The sequence below is a fragment of the Eubalaena glacialis genome, chromosome 6 (assembly GCF_028564815.1).
Source record: "Eubalaena glacialis isolate mEubGla1 chromosome 6, mEubGla1.1.hap2.+ XY, whole genome shotgun sequence".
NCBI classification, from domain to species: Eukaryota; Metazoa; Chordata; class Mammalia; order Artiodactyla; family Balaenidae; genus Eubalaena; species Eubalaena glacialis.
In genome coordinates this window covers 94,349,258-94,367,324 of record NC_083721.1, presented here as the reverse complement: position 1 = coordinate 94,367,324, position 18,067 = coordinate 94,349,258, and the positions used below count along the sequence as shown (strand labels likewise).

Below are 18,067 nucleotides of genomic sequence, written 5' to 3'. Positions count from 1 at the left end.
AGTCATGCTGTGGCCCACCACGATTCTGTGCAAGAATGAGCATTATGTACTCTTAACAGAAGTGGGTTTGTGTAGCTAAATCTTCAATACATGCTAGAGTTCTGGCACGGAAATGGGATGGGTCTAAACCTGTCTTTTGTATGTTAATGTGCTTTCACAACAAAGGTATGAGAATTAACACAGACAAGTATTCTTGAAGAAAGACATTTATCTTCTTATTGCCATCTGTGATGAATTGTTCAGAGCTAAAGGAACACCAGGCTTGAACCAAATCTCCTGCTGCCCTATATAGTTTTTGCGATCTCCTTTTCAATAATATAAAGTCAGGACAGCCTCACTGCCAGACCAGGACTTCTTCAGGAATCTTCCCATAATATGACAGGATAGAACCATCTATAATACAAATCAACACTGTTATTTTCAAACTAAGCACTTTAAAACATTGCTTGAACAGGAAAAGACAAATTTGTCCAGTTGTGTGCTATTTTGCAGTTAACGAAAGATTACACGGTGAATTGCATTGCACTGAATGTTACATTTTATTCTGATGCATCCTAAGTTGGACTGGGTAAAGAGTGTTAGATGTTTGATTACTGTTAGTATGTAACGCTATGATTAGGTATGCTTGTTCTTTTAAACTGCTGCACTCTTTTCTTTTTGTATTGTTCTTTTGATCTTTAACAGGTAGTGAGAACATTTGTAATTTAAAATATATTGACTTTGACTTAGAAGTTAATTTTCCTGTTGCAAATTTACTGATATCTAAAATATATAGCTACCTAGATGATAAAAAATAAAGTCTGCAAAAAATGATGCCAACTTCTGTCTCTTTTTCAAGTTGTGTCTAAAGGCATTTTGTCTTTTAAATTCTTGAATCTTAATTTAAGGTGAAGGAGCTATAGCCAATGATTTTATGTATACTTTTGAGAAATAGCAAGGAGATTGACCTTATAAGGTAGTTGCACTTAAATGATCATAGTTGAACTAATATTGGTTTTCTTGTTCTAACATAATCTTTGTTTTTTTCTATATAGCACAGGATTGGGGACCATCTTTTTGTTTGTTTGTTTGTTTAATATATATATAGTCATTCTTACAAAGTTTGTTTACATTTGACTAATTCCCTACCAATATTTTTAAAAAGGTTTTCTGCTACTGAATTCTAATTTTTAGTATGTTTGGTGATTAATACTGTGGTCCCTTAAAGTGATTGAAGACTTTCAATAAAGGGAAAATTTCACACATAACCTTCAGTATTTTAAGAAAACTGTACTGTGAAATGCTCCTGAAACTGTATATTTTAACAAGGCCTGCTTTCTATTAAATGTGTATAAAGCCAGGAGGCAAGTTTCTCAATATTCTAATAATTGGTTATTTCATCTGTCATCTCACATCAAACCATAATTTTCCTATGGTAGTATTTAACTCACCTGACTCCAGCCACTATTAAAGTATTTCTGTAGCTTGTAAAACATCTAGTTATCACTCTGTCTATTTTAGCTTGTTTGTACTAATGATTTATTTTCATTTTCTCTAGGATATAGACCTGCAGCTAACTGGATTTGATTTATAAGAGGGAAATGTACAGTCAATGGCCACTCTCACTACGTTGCTACTATGGAAAACAGAATGGTCAATAGGATATGGTCTGATAAATAGCGATGATTGAAGATGCTACTTCAATACATGTGAAATCAATGGGAGATACTGGCTGCATGAAGAGCTTTCTGAGCTTTTCTTGACAAGCTCACCTTTGAGAAATCTGAGGTGTATTCTACCGTTGTACGGTTTTTCTCAAGTGGATACAAACACCTTTGCCTCACTGCAACCAGACAACTACACAACTGATGTGGGACCATGGCACTTCCCAGATGCATGTGGCCAGCTTATGTTTGGAGAGCAGTAATGGCATGCTTGGTACACAGGGGATTGGGTGCCTCATTGACTCTTTGTGTGTTGGGCTGTTTGCTTCAGGCTGCCCACGTGCTCTCACAAAAATTGGATGATGGAGACCCACTGGTGACTACCAACTTCGGCAAGATAAGAGGGATTAAGAAAGAACTCAATAATGAAATTTTGGGTCCTGTTATTCAGTTTCTTGGCATTCCATATGCAGCCCCGCCAACAGGAGAACATCGTTTTCAGCCTCCAGAACCACCATCTCCTTGGTCAGATATCAGGAACGCTACTCAGTTTGCTCCTGTGTGTCCCCAGAATATCATTGATGGCAGATTGCCAGAAGTCATGCTTCCTGTGTGGTTTACTAATAACTTGGATGTGGTTTCATCATACGTACAAGACCAGAGTGAAGATTGCCTGTATTTAAATATATACGTCCCAACTGAGGATGGTGAGTTTACTACAGGAAAAACAGGGAGATATATTTATATTTTTCTATTCTAACAATATTAATTCATGTGTACTGGTAGCATGCATGGCTTTTCCTGTCGGCATGTAGACATATTTTACATGTGTGCATGCAGCTCTTTTTGTTTATGTGTGTTGGCGTTCTTATTTTTTTCCTGTGCCTACTCATTTTCTTTCCTCTGCAGCACGTATATTTAGGTAGAAATGGGTTCCTAATTTCCATTTCCTACCGAATGACTTCTGAGAAGATGCATCAACATTTCTCCATTGCATGTGCAGGCTCAGCGAATTGGGGATCTTTCGCACTCAGTAAATGCAGGAGCGTATTAAGTTAGATAGTGGTGTTGCATGTTCCGGCGGTCTGTGATGGAGCGCCATGTTATTTTCTAGTCTTCTATTCATTTTTCAGTAAAAAGAATATCCAAGGAATGTGCCAGAAAACCCGGCAAGAAAATATGTAGAAAAGGAGGTATGTATAAAAGTGAAAATAAAAAATGGGGGAAACAGCTTGCAGAGGAAGAACAAGATATTCTCCCTAAGGATGATTTGTTGATGCTGGGAAGTGAATGGTTAGGCGATATTTGGAATTTAATGAAGCCTGTCAAAGAATAGAAAGATGGTTGAGGAGAGCTCTAGCTGAGTAGATGACATTGACAAAGCTCATTGGTGGTGCCCTGTGTGCTGGTGTTGGTGGCATGGACAGGAGTTGAATCTCTGCTTTGAGTTTGTGTATAGAGAAAAAGGTACTTAGGTTATTACATTGCCTGCAGGGAACCCAAAGATGCTGCCTTCCCAGCTGTTCAGCTTTGATCTCCGAACCCTTTTCTACAGATAATAGATTCCTGTTTCTCTTAAAATTGATCAGTTCAGTCACAAACCTAGTTTTTTGTTTGTTTATCCTTAGTTCTTTCTGAACACCCTATGAACTTTCTCATATAAGGGTAAATTTGCCATAACTGTTGGGCAATTACCATTATTAAGTAATGGTATTTTTTCCCAGACAGTCTTTCCGTTTTCAGTCACTCTTCCAGAAAAAAGTGAAATTTTGCAGCTTTTTATACTAAATATTTACAGTCTTAAAATTGCTTTAACATTTTTATATTTACGTTAAACAATTTAAAACATAGGGAAGAACATGATTCAGAAGCTACAATTAAATCAACCTTCAAAGCATCCTCTAGCCAGATTGAGCAAATGTAGACACTGACAGCTGCAAGCTTGCATCTGAATGTAGCTTGTCCACACTCCATTTTTATAGAACATCTAGTAAATCACTCATAGGAGAGTATGATTTTCTCTGGCAGTAAATTATCTGTGTTATTTTGACCTTATTATATCTTTGTAGAATTTTCAATCTTCATACAGAAGTCATATTAATATTCCAGTTCTGTACATTCTCTCTCTCTCTGTGCACTTCTGATCTCTTGGCTGGACCAAGTCAGATTTCATTACAGCATTCTTGTGGGGTGGGGAACGTCTAAACTGTTTTTTTTTTCATTGGGATTGCATTATGTGGAAGAAGCTTCATATCACCAAATCCTCAATTGCAGATCAGAAGTATTTGCATTAAATTGAATTTTGTTTTGTTTTTGTTCTTATTTCTTTGATCAGACTGATAGAATGGAATTTAACCTTTATTTTATTATTAATGTCATGATTTGGGTTAAAAGAATAGTATACTTAAGAAGATGGATATGGCGGCAACAAAGATGTTTTAGATAACTAAAAAAGTCTCTTGTTTTTTCCCAAATGAGAATAACTGCAGTAATTTATATGCTTTCAACTAATGTACAGTACTGCAGTGGTTATTATTATGCAGCTTATCAAGCACGTGTAATTAGCTAAGTGACTTTTGCCTCCTATCACAAAGATGTTGATTCACAAAGTCATAAATAAAGATGCTATTGAAGAATGCATAAATATAGCATAATACATAAAAAATATGTACAATCAAAAAAATGATAAGGACGTCAAAAGGTAAGCTAGTAAGTAAGAAAGTGACCTTCTTCTCATACAACTTCAGAAGGAAATGGATTCATTAAAAAATTCTTTTTCATGGTTCTTTCGATTGTTGGTTCCATCTGCTTTATGAGAGAGTTGGCAAAGAAGTATGTAGGCTGTGCTACTTACTTTGGCAAAATTTGAACTACTTTATAATTAGCCTGAGGACTAGATCTATAGATACTTACATCAGTCTGTGGTTTATAGTCCAAATCTACTGTGTTTTCATATTAAAAATTCTAAAACATTGGTTCACTTTGGTATTTATTATTAATAACTAAGTTATGCTGTTTATTAGCTCTTTGTATATTATCCTAACATCTAAATAACAAATAATTTAAATGCAATGTTCTATAGAAATAGTCTTTTAAAAAAATAAACAAAATCAAAGTTTAGAGCTTGACTTTTAAGCAGAGGAATAGAACTTTTTTCCCCAAACTTTCAGCTTTTTTTTCCTTCTCTATCGTGAAGGGTCTATTCACGTCAGGAAATCATATTTTCCTGGTTCAAAAAATATTAGTCATTTCATATTTATGCATATGCTAATATATATACTGCATATGGGCTGTGAGTTCTTCAACAGAATTGTGGAAGTTTAGGAAGTATAGGAACAGTTGTGTTACATTTTATCTAGGTGCTAATAAAATTCTGGCTTATTATTTATCTCTTCTTTTTTTAATTGTGTATGGTCATCTGCAGAGGCAGATGGACCACCACCCTTGTGCCAATCTGTGTATGCTGTATTCATTCAAAACTATTTCTTAATTGCCTATTATATGCACTATCAGTAATGAATGAAACAAAGATCTCTCTTCCCATAGAACTTACGTTCAAGTAAGTTTACAAAGAACAAAGCATTTTCTGCACTTTAATCTCTATGAAAGGAAGAACATCTTCTCCCTCCTCCAAAAGATGCCTTGCTGTAATTTTTAAACAGAGCTTTTTTTTTTTTTTTTTAATTTTATTTATTTATTTATTTATTTATTTATTTTTGGCTGTGTTGGGTCTTCGTTTCTGTGCGAGGGCTTTCTCCAGTTGCGGTGAGCGGGGGCCACTCTTCATCGCGGTGCGCGGGCCTCTTACTGTCGCGGCCTCTCCAGTTGCGGAGCACAGGCTCCAGACGCGCAGGCTCAGTAGTTGTGGCTCACGGGCTTAGTTGCTCCGTGGCATGTGGGATCTTCCCAGACCAGGGCTCAAACCCGTGTCCCCTGCATTGGCAGGCAGATTCTTAACCACTGCGCCACCAGGGAAGCCCTAAACAGAGCTTTTATACTATTTTTCCTGTACAATTGAAGAAAAAAACATATTTTTACCAATAGGCTGCCTCTCATTTACAAAAGGTCCCAGTTGCACTTTTTAATCCATCTTTTTAAATTTCCCATGATAGTTTTAGCCATATGTTAACTGCTCTGTAGATATTTCTTCAGGGCTTTATCCTTGAAAAATTGAAAGAAAGGATGAGTGCTTAAAATGAGATGACTGTCAGCACTTGGCCAAATAGGCAGGCAACATGGGATAGAAACTGGAATTTGGATGTAGAGACTGACATAATTTATCACCAAACTTTATGAAGAAAGTATATGACTGTCCTTATTTTACAAATTTGAAAGTAGGTTCTCAGAGTTAAGCATTCTGACCCAGTTTCTACTGCTAGTAAGTGGGTGGAGTCAGGTTTGGCCCTAGTTCTTGCTTATGTTAGATGCATTTCCATTATGTTAAATTACTTCCTGTAGATGATTTCTACAGCAGAGGCTTGTATGTCTCCACCCTTTTACCCTCCTTTTCTTCCTGCTTGCTTTTGCACATTCAAATATATCGTGAATTCTTTTTATTCTATCAGTTGACTCTATTTTAGATGGGTTTAATGCTCACCTTATTGAATTGGGTCAAGCCAATGTTAGCAACTGATTTCCAGAAAACATGCTTAGTACCCATTTTAGTGAATACTTTTAAATAGTACACATGTTTTCTCACTGTCCAGACAAAGATCCCAACGTATTCCTCCTGGCTGCTATCAGGAGTAGCTTTAATTTGCTTATGTTTCATTTTGCTTCTCTAGTTCTCTCTCTTATGAGAGTTGCCAACAAACAGTAAAGTGGTCAAATATTAGGCAGTAAACATGACAAGAGGAACAAGGGACCCAGAGAATCCACAGCAAATTGATTGGCTTATGGATACCTTAGAGTTGTTTAGCTTTGTATTTCTCCAGTACTTTGACTATAATTTGCATAGCTCTTGTGAGATGAATACAGAATTAATTTTCATCTCTGCATAAGTTAACTCATTTTTTTCACTTACCCCAATTTTATTGTATAGAAAATTACAATCTCTGTAGATGGCTGTGGTACAGTTCTTGACTCCTTGAGAATTTTATTTCTGATTTTCATAAGTATTTTACTTTTACACACTCTGTTTAGTAGTCTTTACCTGAGATAATATTGAATTCATTCAAGAGCCTTTTCCGTAAATTTAGGGTTTATTTGGTGATTTGTTGAACACAGAGACTGATTTTTTCCTAATTAGATATGTATAAAAATGACTGCTATCACTGTCAGTGTGTTTAGGATTTTAAAAGGGGATTATATTCCAGAATGCTCTTCCTTCATGCTTATACATTTCTATCTAATTTATTATTCACTTAACAAATGTTTATTGAGTCCTTACTCTGTACTGATTAGATTACTGCTCTAGGCCCCCGAGATACATCAGTGAAAAAAAAAACAATTAAAAAATCCTTGCCCTTCTGGAGCTTATATACTAGTGTGTGGAGACACATTGTAGACAATAAACAACTAAATTTAGACGATATAAGAAGATGAGAAATAAACAGAGTATGGAGGCTTGGGTGTGCTGGTGTGGAGGGTGAAGGTAATTTTAAATAAGTTAGTCAGTATTGTCTTCTTTTGGGCAAAGCCCTGAAGGAAACGAAATGAGTATCTGAGGAAAGAAGATGGCAAAGAGCAAGCACAAAGGCATTAAGATGAGATTCTGCCTTGTGTATTTAAGGAACAACTAGGGGTATGGTAAATCTGGAAAGAGTAGAGAGAGCGAGGCAATGAGATTCAGAATGATCTGACTTTATATTAAAGAGACCATTCTGCCTGACTTATTGAGAGTAGATTGTAGGAGAGTATGGAGGAACCGGGAGAGCAAATAAGAGGTTGTTGTAGCTTGGACAAGATGTCAGCCTGGTCCAGGCTCAGACCAGAGGAGTAACAATGGAAGTCATAGTCTAGATATATTACAAATATCGCATTTCTTGCTCATTTGGTTATGGGTTGTAAAAGAAAATGATCAGTCAGAGAAGATTCCTAGATTTTGGTCTGAATGTCTAGAAAAATAGATTTGCCATCAATTAAGACAGAAAAGAGGAATGTAGAATAGTATAGGAGGAGGCACAGTTGAAGGATGATGTTTAGCTTGGACATGTTAAATCTGAGGTGACTCTTAGACATCCAAGTGTAGACATCAAGGAACCAGTTTGACATTCAGGAAAGAGGTATAAATGGAGATATATATTTGGGAGTCATTGTGACATTGAAGGTAGAGTTTTAAAGTCATGAGGCTGAGTGAGAATAAAAGGAATTGAATGAAAATAGAGAAAAGAGATGACACCAAAGATTAATCCAGGGACATTCCAACATTAAGAGGTCTGGAAGAAGAGAAGGAAAGACTATGGAGACTGAGAAAGTATTACATGTGAGATGGGAGGTAAAGCAATATATTTTTGTTGTCCTAGAAGCTAAGTAAAGAAAATGCATCAAAATAGACAAGAGTGATCAACTCTACCAAATGAACTCTTGTGGGGTGGTGTGGGTCTGACACACTGGAGTGGGTCGAAGAGAGAATGGCTGAAGATTTGGAATCACTAAGCATAAATAATTATTTTAAGGAGTTTTGCTGTAAGAAGGAGCAGAAAAAATGGAAGTGTAAGGACAATAGAGGTTGTTTTGTTGCTATAGGTTAAGATGGAAGAAATAGAGAAGTGTTTGTATGATTAGGTTTGACATAAATACACTACCATGTGTAAAACAGATAGCTAGTGGGAACCTGCTCTATAGCACAGGGAGCTCAGCTTGGTGCTCTGTGACGACCTAGATGGGTAGGATGGGGCGGTTGGGAGGGAGGTCCAAGAGGGAGGGGATATAGGTATACATATAGCTGATTCACTTCATTGTACAGCAGAAACTAACACAACATTGTAAAGCAATTTTATTATAATAAAAAAAATTAAAAAAGGAGAGAAATGTTTGTATATAGTAGGAAGGGAACAATTAAAAATACAGAGGAAAGATGGTAGACTTCTAGAATAATATCTTTAGAGAAAGTTGGGATCTAGTATACAATTGGAGGTTTCGGATTAAAAAGAGCATTAGTAGATAATTTAAATTAACATGTAGCTAGGCAGAGTAAATGAGTATGAGTACATGGGTAGAAGTAGTAATATGATTCTATTCTCATCTGATTGTTTCTATTTTAATTGTTCAGTGTGTAACATTAAGGGAAGTGGAGATAGAATTAACATTGGTGAGCTCTTAATGTGTTCTAGACATTTAGCCTTATTAATTTATTTAATATCACAACAATCCTATGAGATTTTTATTCCCAAATGCAGAAATGGAGGACCAAAGAAGTTAAGTATCCTTCCCAAATATACATACTTTGTTAGTGGCCAACTGTATTTTCTTTAAGGAGATGATTTTAGAACAGAGGGAATAAAGCAAAACAATACAACAGCAACAATAACAATTCTGTTCATGTGGGATCCCAGATCAAATAGAAAATTTGGTGGCCAATTTGCTAGTAGAAAAATCACTACATACTGAAATAATTAAAACGTCTGGTTTATTTGGGGTCCGAAGATAAATGGGAAACCGGATTAAACCAGAGATTTGGCTTCATATTTGAATTAGTATCCTTAGACAGATGTGGTTAAGTCTTCTAAAAGCTAAACAGTTTAAGTTGGAACTCTGAAATGAAGCAGATCTAAAAGGGTTGTAAAGTTTTAAAAGAACGTCAATTGTTCCATTGTCTACTGATAGGCAGAGAGAGTCTCCTGAAGCTGATGATTAAAAGACCATTATAGGTGTCCAACTCATTTTTTCCAGAGAATAAATACTTTTTTTCTTGTAGAAGTTGGGGTTGAAGTTTAAAACATATGACATGCCACCAGCAAAAAGAGCTATGTCACAGAATAAATCCTCTGTAGAAAATGCTTTCCTTTCTACTATCCAGTGTAATATGTGTTTTAAAGTGTTGTTTTCACATATAGAACATACTACTAGCTTCCTAATTATGATGTAATCTTTGCTTTAATTAACTTCTACATTACTTTCTGTTACAGATTTTGTTGATAATCTTTTGTCCTCTCATATTTCTCCTCCTCTTCTTCTTCCTCCCATGGTGGTACATGCTAAAGTCGTTTAGGAAATGACCAACTTCAAAAATCACACCAGTACATATATTTGCTGGTAACAATCACATAATCTCATTCTGGATTTGATAATCTTAAACTCTGGACTAGATGTGGAAGCATAATTTCTAATCATAAATCTTCTCATAGTCCTTTGTAAGTGGACAGAATACTTTATGTAATACTCCCTATATTAGATTCCTAGGGCTGCTGTAACAAATTGCCACAAACTGTGTGGCTTTAAACACCAGAGATTTATTCTCTCACAGTTCTGGAGCTGAGAAGCCCAAAATCAAGGAGTTGGCAGTTCCGGTTACTTCTGGAGGCTCTAAAGGAGAATCTTCCTGCCTCTTTTTTAGCTTCTGCTGGTTGCCAAAAGTCATTGGCATTCTTTGGCTTGTAGTTGTATTGCTCTAGTCTCTACTTCTGTTGTCATGTGGCTTTCTTCCCTGGGTGTCTCCCAGTGTCTCTGTGTCTTCACATGGCCTTCTTATTAGGATACCAGTCATAAGATTTATGACCCATCCCAATCCAGTATGACTTCATCTTAATTACATTTGCTAAGGCCCTATTTCCAAATAAGGTCATTTCTTTGCTAGGGTTGCTGTACAAAGTATCACAAACTGCGTGACTTACACAGCAGAAAATTTTGGTCTCAGTTTTAAAGTCTGGAAGTCTGAGATCGAGACACTGGCATGGTTGGTTCTTTGTGAGGGCTGTGTAGAAGATTCTGTTGTAGGTCTCTCTGTCTTGTAGATGGCTATCTTCTCCCTGTATCTCTTCACAGGGCATTCTCCCTTTTTCTATTGAGGCATGATTGACATGTAACATTATATTAGTTTCAGGTGCACAACATTATGATTCGATATTTGTATATATTGCAAAACAATCACCACAATAAGTCTCGTTAACAGCCATCCCCATACATTTTTTTCTTATGATGAGAACTTTTAAGATTTACTCTTAGCAACTTTCAAATATGCAGTACAGTATTATTAGCTATAGTCACCATGCTGTACCTTACATCCCCATGACTTATTTATTTTATAGCTGGAAGTTTGTACCTTTGACACCCCCTTCACCCATTTTAACCACTCCTCACCCCCAGCCTCTGTTCTATCTATGAGCTTGCTTTTTGTTTGTTTGTTTGTTTGATTTTTAAATTCCACATTTATAAGTGAGATCATACAGTATTTGTCTTTCACTGACTTATTTCCCTTAGCATAATGCCCTCAAAGCCCATCCATGTTGTCTCAAATGGCAAGGTTTCATTTTTTTATGGCTTAATAGTATTCTATTATGTGTTCTTTATCCATTTATCTATCAGTGGACACTTAGGTTGTTTCCATATCTTGACTATTGTAAGTGATGCTGCAATGAACATGTGGGTACATCTTTTCGAATTAGTGTTTTTATTTTCTTCAGATAAATGTCCGGAAGTGGAATTGCTGAGTCATATGGTAGTTCTCTTTTTTATTTTTTGAGGAACCTCCACATTGTTTTCCATAGTGACTGTGCCAGTTTACATTCCCACAAGCAATGCACAACAGTTCCCTTTTCCCAACATCCTTGCCAACATTTATTATTAGTCGTCTTTTTGATAATTGCCATTCTTATAGGTGGTATCTTATTGTAGTTTTGATTTGTATTTTCCTGATGATTAGTGATGTTGAACATCTTCTTACATACTCATTGTCCATTTGCATGTCTTCTTTGGAAAAATGTCTATTCAGATCCTCTGCCTGTTTTTTAATTGGATTTTTGTGTTTTTTTGCTCTTGAATTGTTAAATTACCACTTTTTATAAGGACACCAGTCATATTGAGTTAGGGCCCACCCTAATGACCTCCTCTTAACTAATTACATCTGTAAGACCCTATTTCTAAATAAGGTCACATTCTGAGATACTCAGGGTTAGGACTTCACTATATGAATTTTGGGGTAACACAATTTAACCTGTAAAGTCACATTCTGAGGTTCTAGTTGGATATGAGTTCTTGAGGGATACCAAGCACTCTTCCATTTTTTTCATTCAAACTGAATCCCTGGAAAGATCTCAAAACGGTGTTATAATTATACCCATTCTATAGTTGAAGAATTATTGCTTGTTGGCGTTAAATAACTTACCCAAGGTCACATGGCTGCTAGTTAGGAATGCTGGGGCTCCTTTTCAAATCAAAACTCAAATTTCACTTGATATCCAGTCCTTCTAATAGACACAGATTCTCTCTCCTCTACTGAGAAGTTCCTTTAATTTGTTTTTAAGTATTTTTCTATCAAGATAGTGTACTATGCATTAATCTAGATACTTTTAAATATCTAAGTGTTTGACTTTGTGTAGACAAAATGATTCAGCCTTTTAAAAAATTTTCCCTGAATTTTAAACATTTTATCCAGATGGTTGCTTACATGCAAACACCGTTTTAGTTAAGATTAAGATCTTACCAATTTAAAGCTGTAGTAGCATTGATTTTCAATACTGTTTCATTTGTCATATTTAGGAAATTGGACCAAGTTCTTTTTAAAATAATTTTTAATTGAAGAGCTATTTCTTTGTTCACTTTAATCCTATTCGTCTGGTATCTATGTAGTGATAGCATTAGAGCAATTTAATTATAGCCCATAATTTTCATTAAAGTATGTGAAATGTTGCAAAAATTAGTTTTCAACAATGACAAAAGAAATCTTAATAAAAGGCTGGGGTCTTTGCAACCATTATTATAATTTTCAAAAGTAGAAAAACTGATTAATCAATAATAGTCTTAATATTCTGTTCCTTGTTTCAGGACTGAAGGAAGAAGTTTTCACTCTCCCCTTCATCCCTTTCCTTTGAGGCAAAGACTTTTGCCGCTGTTACGTCAAAAAGGAAATGACATATTGTCTCCTAGTTAGGAGGATGATACAAAAATACCTTCCCTCTCTTCTTTTTGGCTCACATTCGTTTTTCCAAAAAAGGTTCAGGGCTCCTCTTCTAGAACCTTCTTTTCCAAGTTCTCCAAGTGGAAGGAGGAAGAGAGAGGATAGAGGGATAAGTGTGCACAGCACAGGGATGACACAAGGACAAATGTAACACTTCCAAGTAGATATGAAGCATTTGTCAATATTGCTGCTGCCAGGAAAGGAAGAGGGAGGCCTGGGTAGAATTATTAAGAACACTTATGCTCTTTCTGATTTGGATTCCTCTCAGGAACAGATATGTCCCCATGAAGCGGGTCTGTGGAAAGGGGAATGCCTCTGGCTAGTGATCACTCTCCATTCCTGCTAAGTTCCCACTCACCATCTTCTTCAAGCTCACCATCGTTCCAGGTAGTGAGAGGTCAGGCCTCAGTTTGCAGCTCTAAGCTTTGGCCAGAAAGAATTGATATGTCCCTTTGGCACAGTAATTTACAAGCCAGGCAGTTCCTGAGGATTCTGAGCGCCAGCGCCTCTCCTGACCCACACCCAAGTCCCCACCGTCACCCAGTGCCATGCCCTCACACATCCACACCACCAGCACAACTTGGCTTTCATTCCTTACACATATAGGGAGAGACTACCTACCGTGTCAGGATTTCTTAAAAAAAAAAGAAAAAAGGAGGGGCGGGATTCTGTTGCTTAAAAAAATTTGGAAGTCATTTATTTAGGGGATTAACTTTATTTCAATGAGAACTGAAATATCTATAAATTTGGATTCGGAAGAGGAATATTTTCTGTAATGAACATTTAAAATATTTTGTATTTCAATTTACTCTGAAAGACCAAGGATGAGATTTTTTTCCTGTTTTTATTTTATGAAGATCTTTGGTCACCTGTGCAGTTTAGCAAAGAGCTTTTTGAGGGAAACACACATACACGCATGCACACACACACACACACACGTAAAATGTAGAATATTTACTGGGGCCTCATATTGCCATTAGTGGACTCTTTGACTATCCAAGCAGTGCTTTTCCCTATCTATATCTATCTATCATCTATCTATGTATCTATCTATCTATGTATCTATCTATCTGTATATCTATATATTTATGTATTATTCTTTTGGTGTTGATGTTGCTTTGCTCTGTTTTGTGTTCTGCATCCAGAAAGCACTGCTTCAGATTTCCTACATGACTGTTTCTTCTCTCTGCCTGAGCCCACTGTGGACAAAGCACTCATGTCCAGAACTGCTGGGGGCTCAGTTGGGCAGGACATATTCTTTGCCCTCAGGGAGCTTAACCTGCAATGACAGCCAACAAGTAATAAGAAACAGGACATTTTTGTTAGAGACCATGTCAATATGACCAAGCAAATGTAAGCCGGATCTGTATTGAAATCTCAAAACAAAATGAGGGAATGGCTTGTTTCTGTGAGAAAAAAAAAAGGTAATGATGCTGATATTTGGCACTGTGTTCCCTATAATAAAACATTTAATTAAATCTTTAAATGTGTATGGAGAACAAAATATGCACATCAGAATAAAACACATCAGGCATAACCAAAACTATAATTATATCAGTCCTGTTGCCTGAGCCCACCTTTGTTGCTCTGCCAAGAAGCAATGGTTTAAAACTTTGTATCCATCTGTTTAAAAAAAAAAAAAAAGCCTATGCTGTACCTCTGCAAATCTCTGTAAACCTTGGGAATGCTTTGGCTACTGATACAACAGCTGCCAAGTTACTGGGCTGCAGGCCGTCTCCTCTAGAGGTAAGTTGACAGCTGCTGCTCTGTGGTTCTTTCCACACTTTTGTTGAGCATCTACTCTGTGCAGGGCCCTGTGGTGGGCCCTGGAGATACAGAGATAAAAAGGGCATTAAAGAGCTCTCCTCAAAGCATTCCCTATCTTGTGTGGGTAGCAGTTACAGAAAGAGAAAACAACAAGGTAGTAAGAGCCCTGAGGAAGGGAAGCAAGGACCATTATGGGAGCACATAGGAGAGGTGTCTGTGGTTTAGAGATGTCTTGTGGTAGAAAGTTGTTCCCTATGTGAGCACCCAGGAATAAACATTGTAGTCCCTTCATGCCTTCAAAGGCTAGCATGGTCTGTGGGACCCTTTTACCAAGTAACTCCAGATTAAAATATTTATGAGTGCTTATTTCAAATGTTTGTTTGCTTGTTTATTTGTGGATGTGGATGTGTAAGTATGTATATCTGTGTGTCTCCACCTTCTTTGCCCAGATATCAATTGTCTTCTGTTACTGCTCTCACTTTGCCAGGCTTTAGAAACACTGCCTGCCCACTTCTGAGGTAATGAATCTGATCTGTCATGGGTTGGGAAACTGAGCAATCACAATTAAAAAAAACCAAAAAACAACAGAAAAAACTTGTTTGTGAAATAAAAAATAAATAGGCTTGAAATGACTGTCTCCACTATGAGTAATCCATAGCAACTTAAATATATGGTCTTTGTTCAAAGATTTTTTTAAAATTTTATGTTCTAAATAACTGAGGCTTTTGGAGATGTAGCCTCCAGATAAGTGAGGTGTTTACTAATTGTGAAGCTATAGGAGCCAACCTTGTCCTCATGAGGTGACCCCTCAGGGATATGTGCAGGCATCACTTACTCCTGATACTCAGGATACTGCAGACATTATCCCTCCACCTCAGTGCACCCCTTCCCTCCTTCCTTCTCCACTTCCCTTACCTTAATCTAGAACCTCCATCATTTCTTACCTGAACCACTACAATAGCCTTATAACAGGTCTTTCTATTTCCATTCCTGCTCCTGCAGTACATTCTTCACATAGTGGCCAATGTGATCTTTGAAGTCTGAAATCAGATGCTATCACCCCTTTCAAATCCCTTCAGGGGTTTCCTATTGCTTTTAGAATAAATGTAGTACTACCAACCATGGTCTACGAGTTCCTAAATGATGATTCCTGCCCACCTCTGCAGTCTCCTTCCATATATTTCCCCCTTGCTCTCTAAATTCTAGCCTTGCTGATCCTCTTTTGATAACTGGAATAGCCAATTTCTATCCTACCTCAGGACCTTTGCACTTGCTGTTCCTTCTACCTCAAATGTACAATGTCTACCTCTTTTCCTAAGTCTTATAAATCAAGTCTTGGTAAAATGCCACCTTATCAAGGGAGCCTTTGCTGAATACTCTGTTAAGGTAACCTCACCTCACCATTTTCTTCCACTTATTCTTTTACATCCCCTTGGTTATTTCCTTCATTATATTTTTATCTCTATATGAAATTATCTTGTTCATTTATGTGCTTACATATATACTTTGTCTGCCCCAGAAGAACATTTCTCTTCTTCACTGCTCTATCCTCAGTACTCACAAGGGATTCAATAAATATTCATCCAAAACATAAACAACCTTAAGAAACAATGCACTTTGTTGGAAAAAGCCTTCATCTCCCACCATCTACATTTATTTGAGTAATACTGCACCTGCTGTCATTCCTCACCAGACAGAGCAAGGAGTAATATATTCTGCTCCTCTCTGCTATGCAATCACTATTTGTTTATGGCTCCCAAAATAAAGAAAATTTCAAAGCCAACACCAGAGTCCTTAACTAAGAAATTACAGTGTTCAGTGGCTCAGTGTCTGACAGATATAACCTGGACTCTGTTGCAGGGGCCCGAGTGGCTGCCAACAGCCGAGCCGAGGCTCTTGGCTCTCTGCCTTTGCACGTTTCTGCCAGCCTTATTGCCTCTGCACTGAATTTATATTTTAATATAGGATGCCAGGAACGCATTTGTGTAATAGGAGCATGGAGAATGATTTTCCTTTTCCAGGCCAGAAGCTTCCTTTTCCCTTTCCACCTTCTAATTTAATTTTCTTTCCCGCTTACCCAACCCCAAGTTCCCTCCTGTGACAAATGTATCTTCTTTTGTAATTATTTTACTTTCTTTTGTCCTTGTTCTACCATCTACCTTTGTGATAGGACTTCTCACCACTGTTTCTACTAAGGCATTTCATTGAGGTTACTCAAGAAGCAGGGCCCGGTGATGCTAGATGAGCTAAGAGGAGGTCTAACTGAATTTGCTTAGGCGATTTTCTATATAGTATGAAATAACTCCTCCAGTGGCCTGTGCTGGGGACCTCCTTCCTTATGATTTAGCCTTCAGTTCATTCATACCACCATTAACATGTGCGTGCATCCAGAGGGTTATTTTGCCCTTTTCTTCTTTTATTAGGTATTATCAACTACTGGCTTTCCTATGAAAAACCAGAAATTTCTTTTTAAAATGAGGCAAACCAGAGAATGAGACCTTCCTATATGTACAGCACCATAGGCAGAGTTTTGGAACATGGTTTGTGCCCCAAAAATGACTGATAAATGAAGGAGTATTTTGAGCCTGACAAATAATGGGCAGCTTATATTACTGAGATAAATAGAGAGGCCAGTGGCTTTTCTAGTGGATGGTGGAGGCTGGATCTTGTACAATTCAGGGTGGAGAGGCATAGTAAGAGCATGGTAGACCTAGAATCTCTTAATCTAGTTGAGAGAGACAAATCTGGCAGTAACATAGACTAAATCTGTGTTTCAGAACACATTGCAGAGCTGATGAGTAGAGGATATTAGATTCCTGATAGGGCTGGCTTCATAGGAGGGTAGTCTGTGCAGTCAAACTGATCCCTGTATGCAGAATGTCTTCACACTTAGTTAAATGCTCTACTGTTGCCATCTTGAAATTCATAAGAATTTTTGAACAAGGGATTCTGCATTTTCATTTGGCATTGGGCCTCACAAATTATGCAGCCAGTCCTGCTTCCTGGCTTTGCTGGCATTTTCCCCATTCTGCATACCCATAGATGCTCTTGTAATTCTGAGAGATAGTAGAACAGAAACCCTCTGTGCATGTCGGAAAGTTTGATTAAAACTCTCAACTGAAACGCTATGAACATTTGTGTTTGTACCCTTACAGTTCCCTTCACATCTAAGGGGAACAATGAAAAAGGGACATGTTGTAATTTGGGGAAATAAAAGGTCTGTTTTTCTCTTATTCCTATTTTTATGCATTTGTTCATTCTTTCATGAAGCAGTTACTGTGTCTAATATGTCCTAGGGACTATGCTAGAAGCTGAGAATAAAAACAACTAGATATACTAGATATGGTATTTTCCCATAAGGGGCAATCAAGCAAGGAATAATTTTTAAAAAATAATTATTATAACAGCTACCATTTGTGCAATGCCTATCATGGACTAGCCATTGTTTTAAGGGTTTTATATATTAACTTAATTCTCGTAGGAGCTCTTTGAAATTGTTACTATTTGTGTCCCCACTTTACTGATGAGAAATGTAAGGCACAGATAGGTTACATAAACTGTATGAGATTCCACAGCTAGAGAGTGGTGGAGCCAGGATTCA

At 37.1% G+C, this 18,067-nt stretch overlaps 1 protein-coding gene across 6 annotated transcripts in view; it reads left to right on the top strand.

Annotated features, from left to right (window-relative positions):
- Window positions 1-1,843: 1,843 nt before the first annotated feature.
- NLGN1 (neuroligin 1) overlaps window positions 1,844-18,067 on the top strand; it is a 696,295-nt gene continuing 680,071 nt past the window's right edge. For 3 of the 6 annotated variants that reach the window (XM_061193421.1, XM_061193419.1, XM_061193417.1), the window contains exon 1: window positions 1,844-2,350. In XM_061193421.1, coding sequence (XP_061049404.1) covers window positions 1,858-2,350 — 493 coding nt within the window. In that variant the 5' untranslated portion in view covers window positions 1,844-1,857. Of the gene's footprint in view, window positions 2,351-2,776; window positions 2,837-18,067 lie in introns of all 6 variants that reach the window. The other 3 variants (XM_061193418.1, XM_061193416.1, XM_061193422.1) reach the window with 2 other exon arrangements.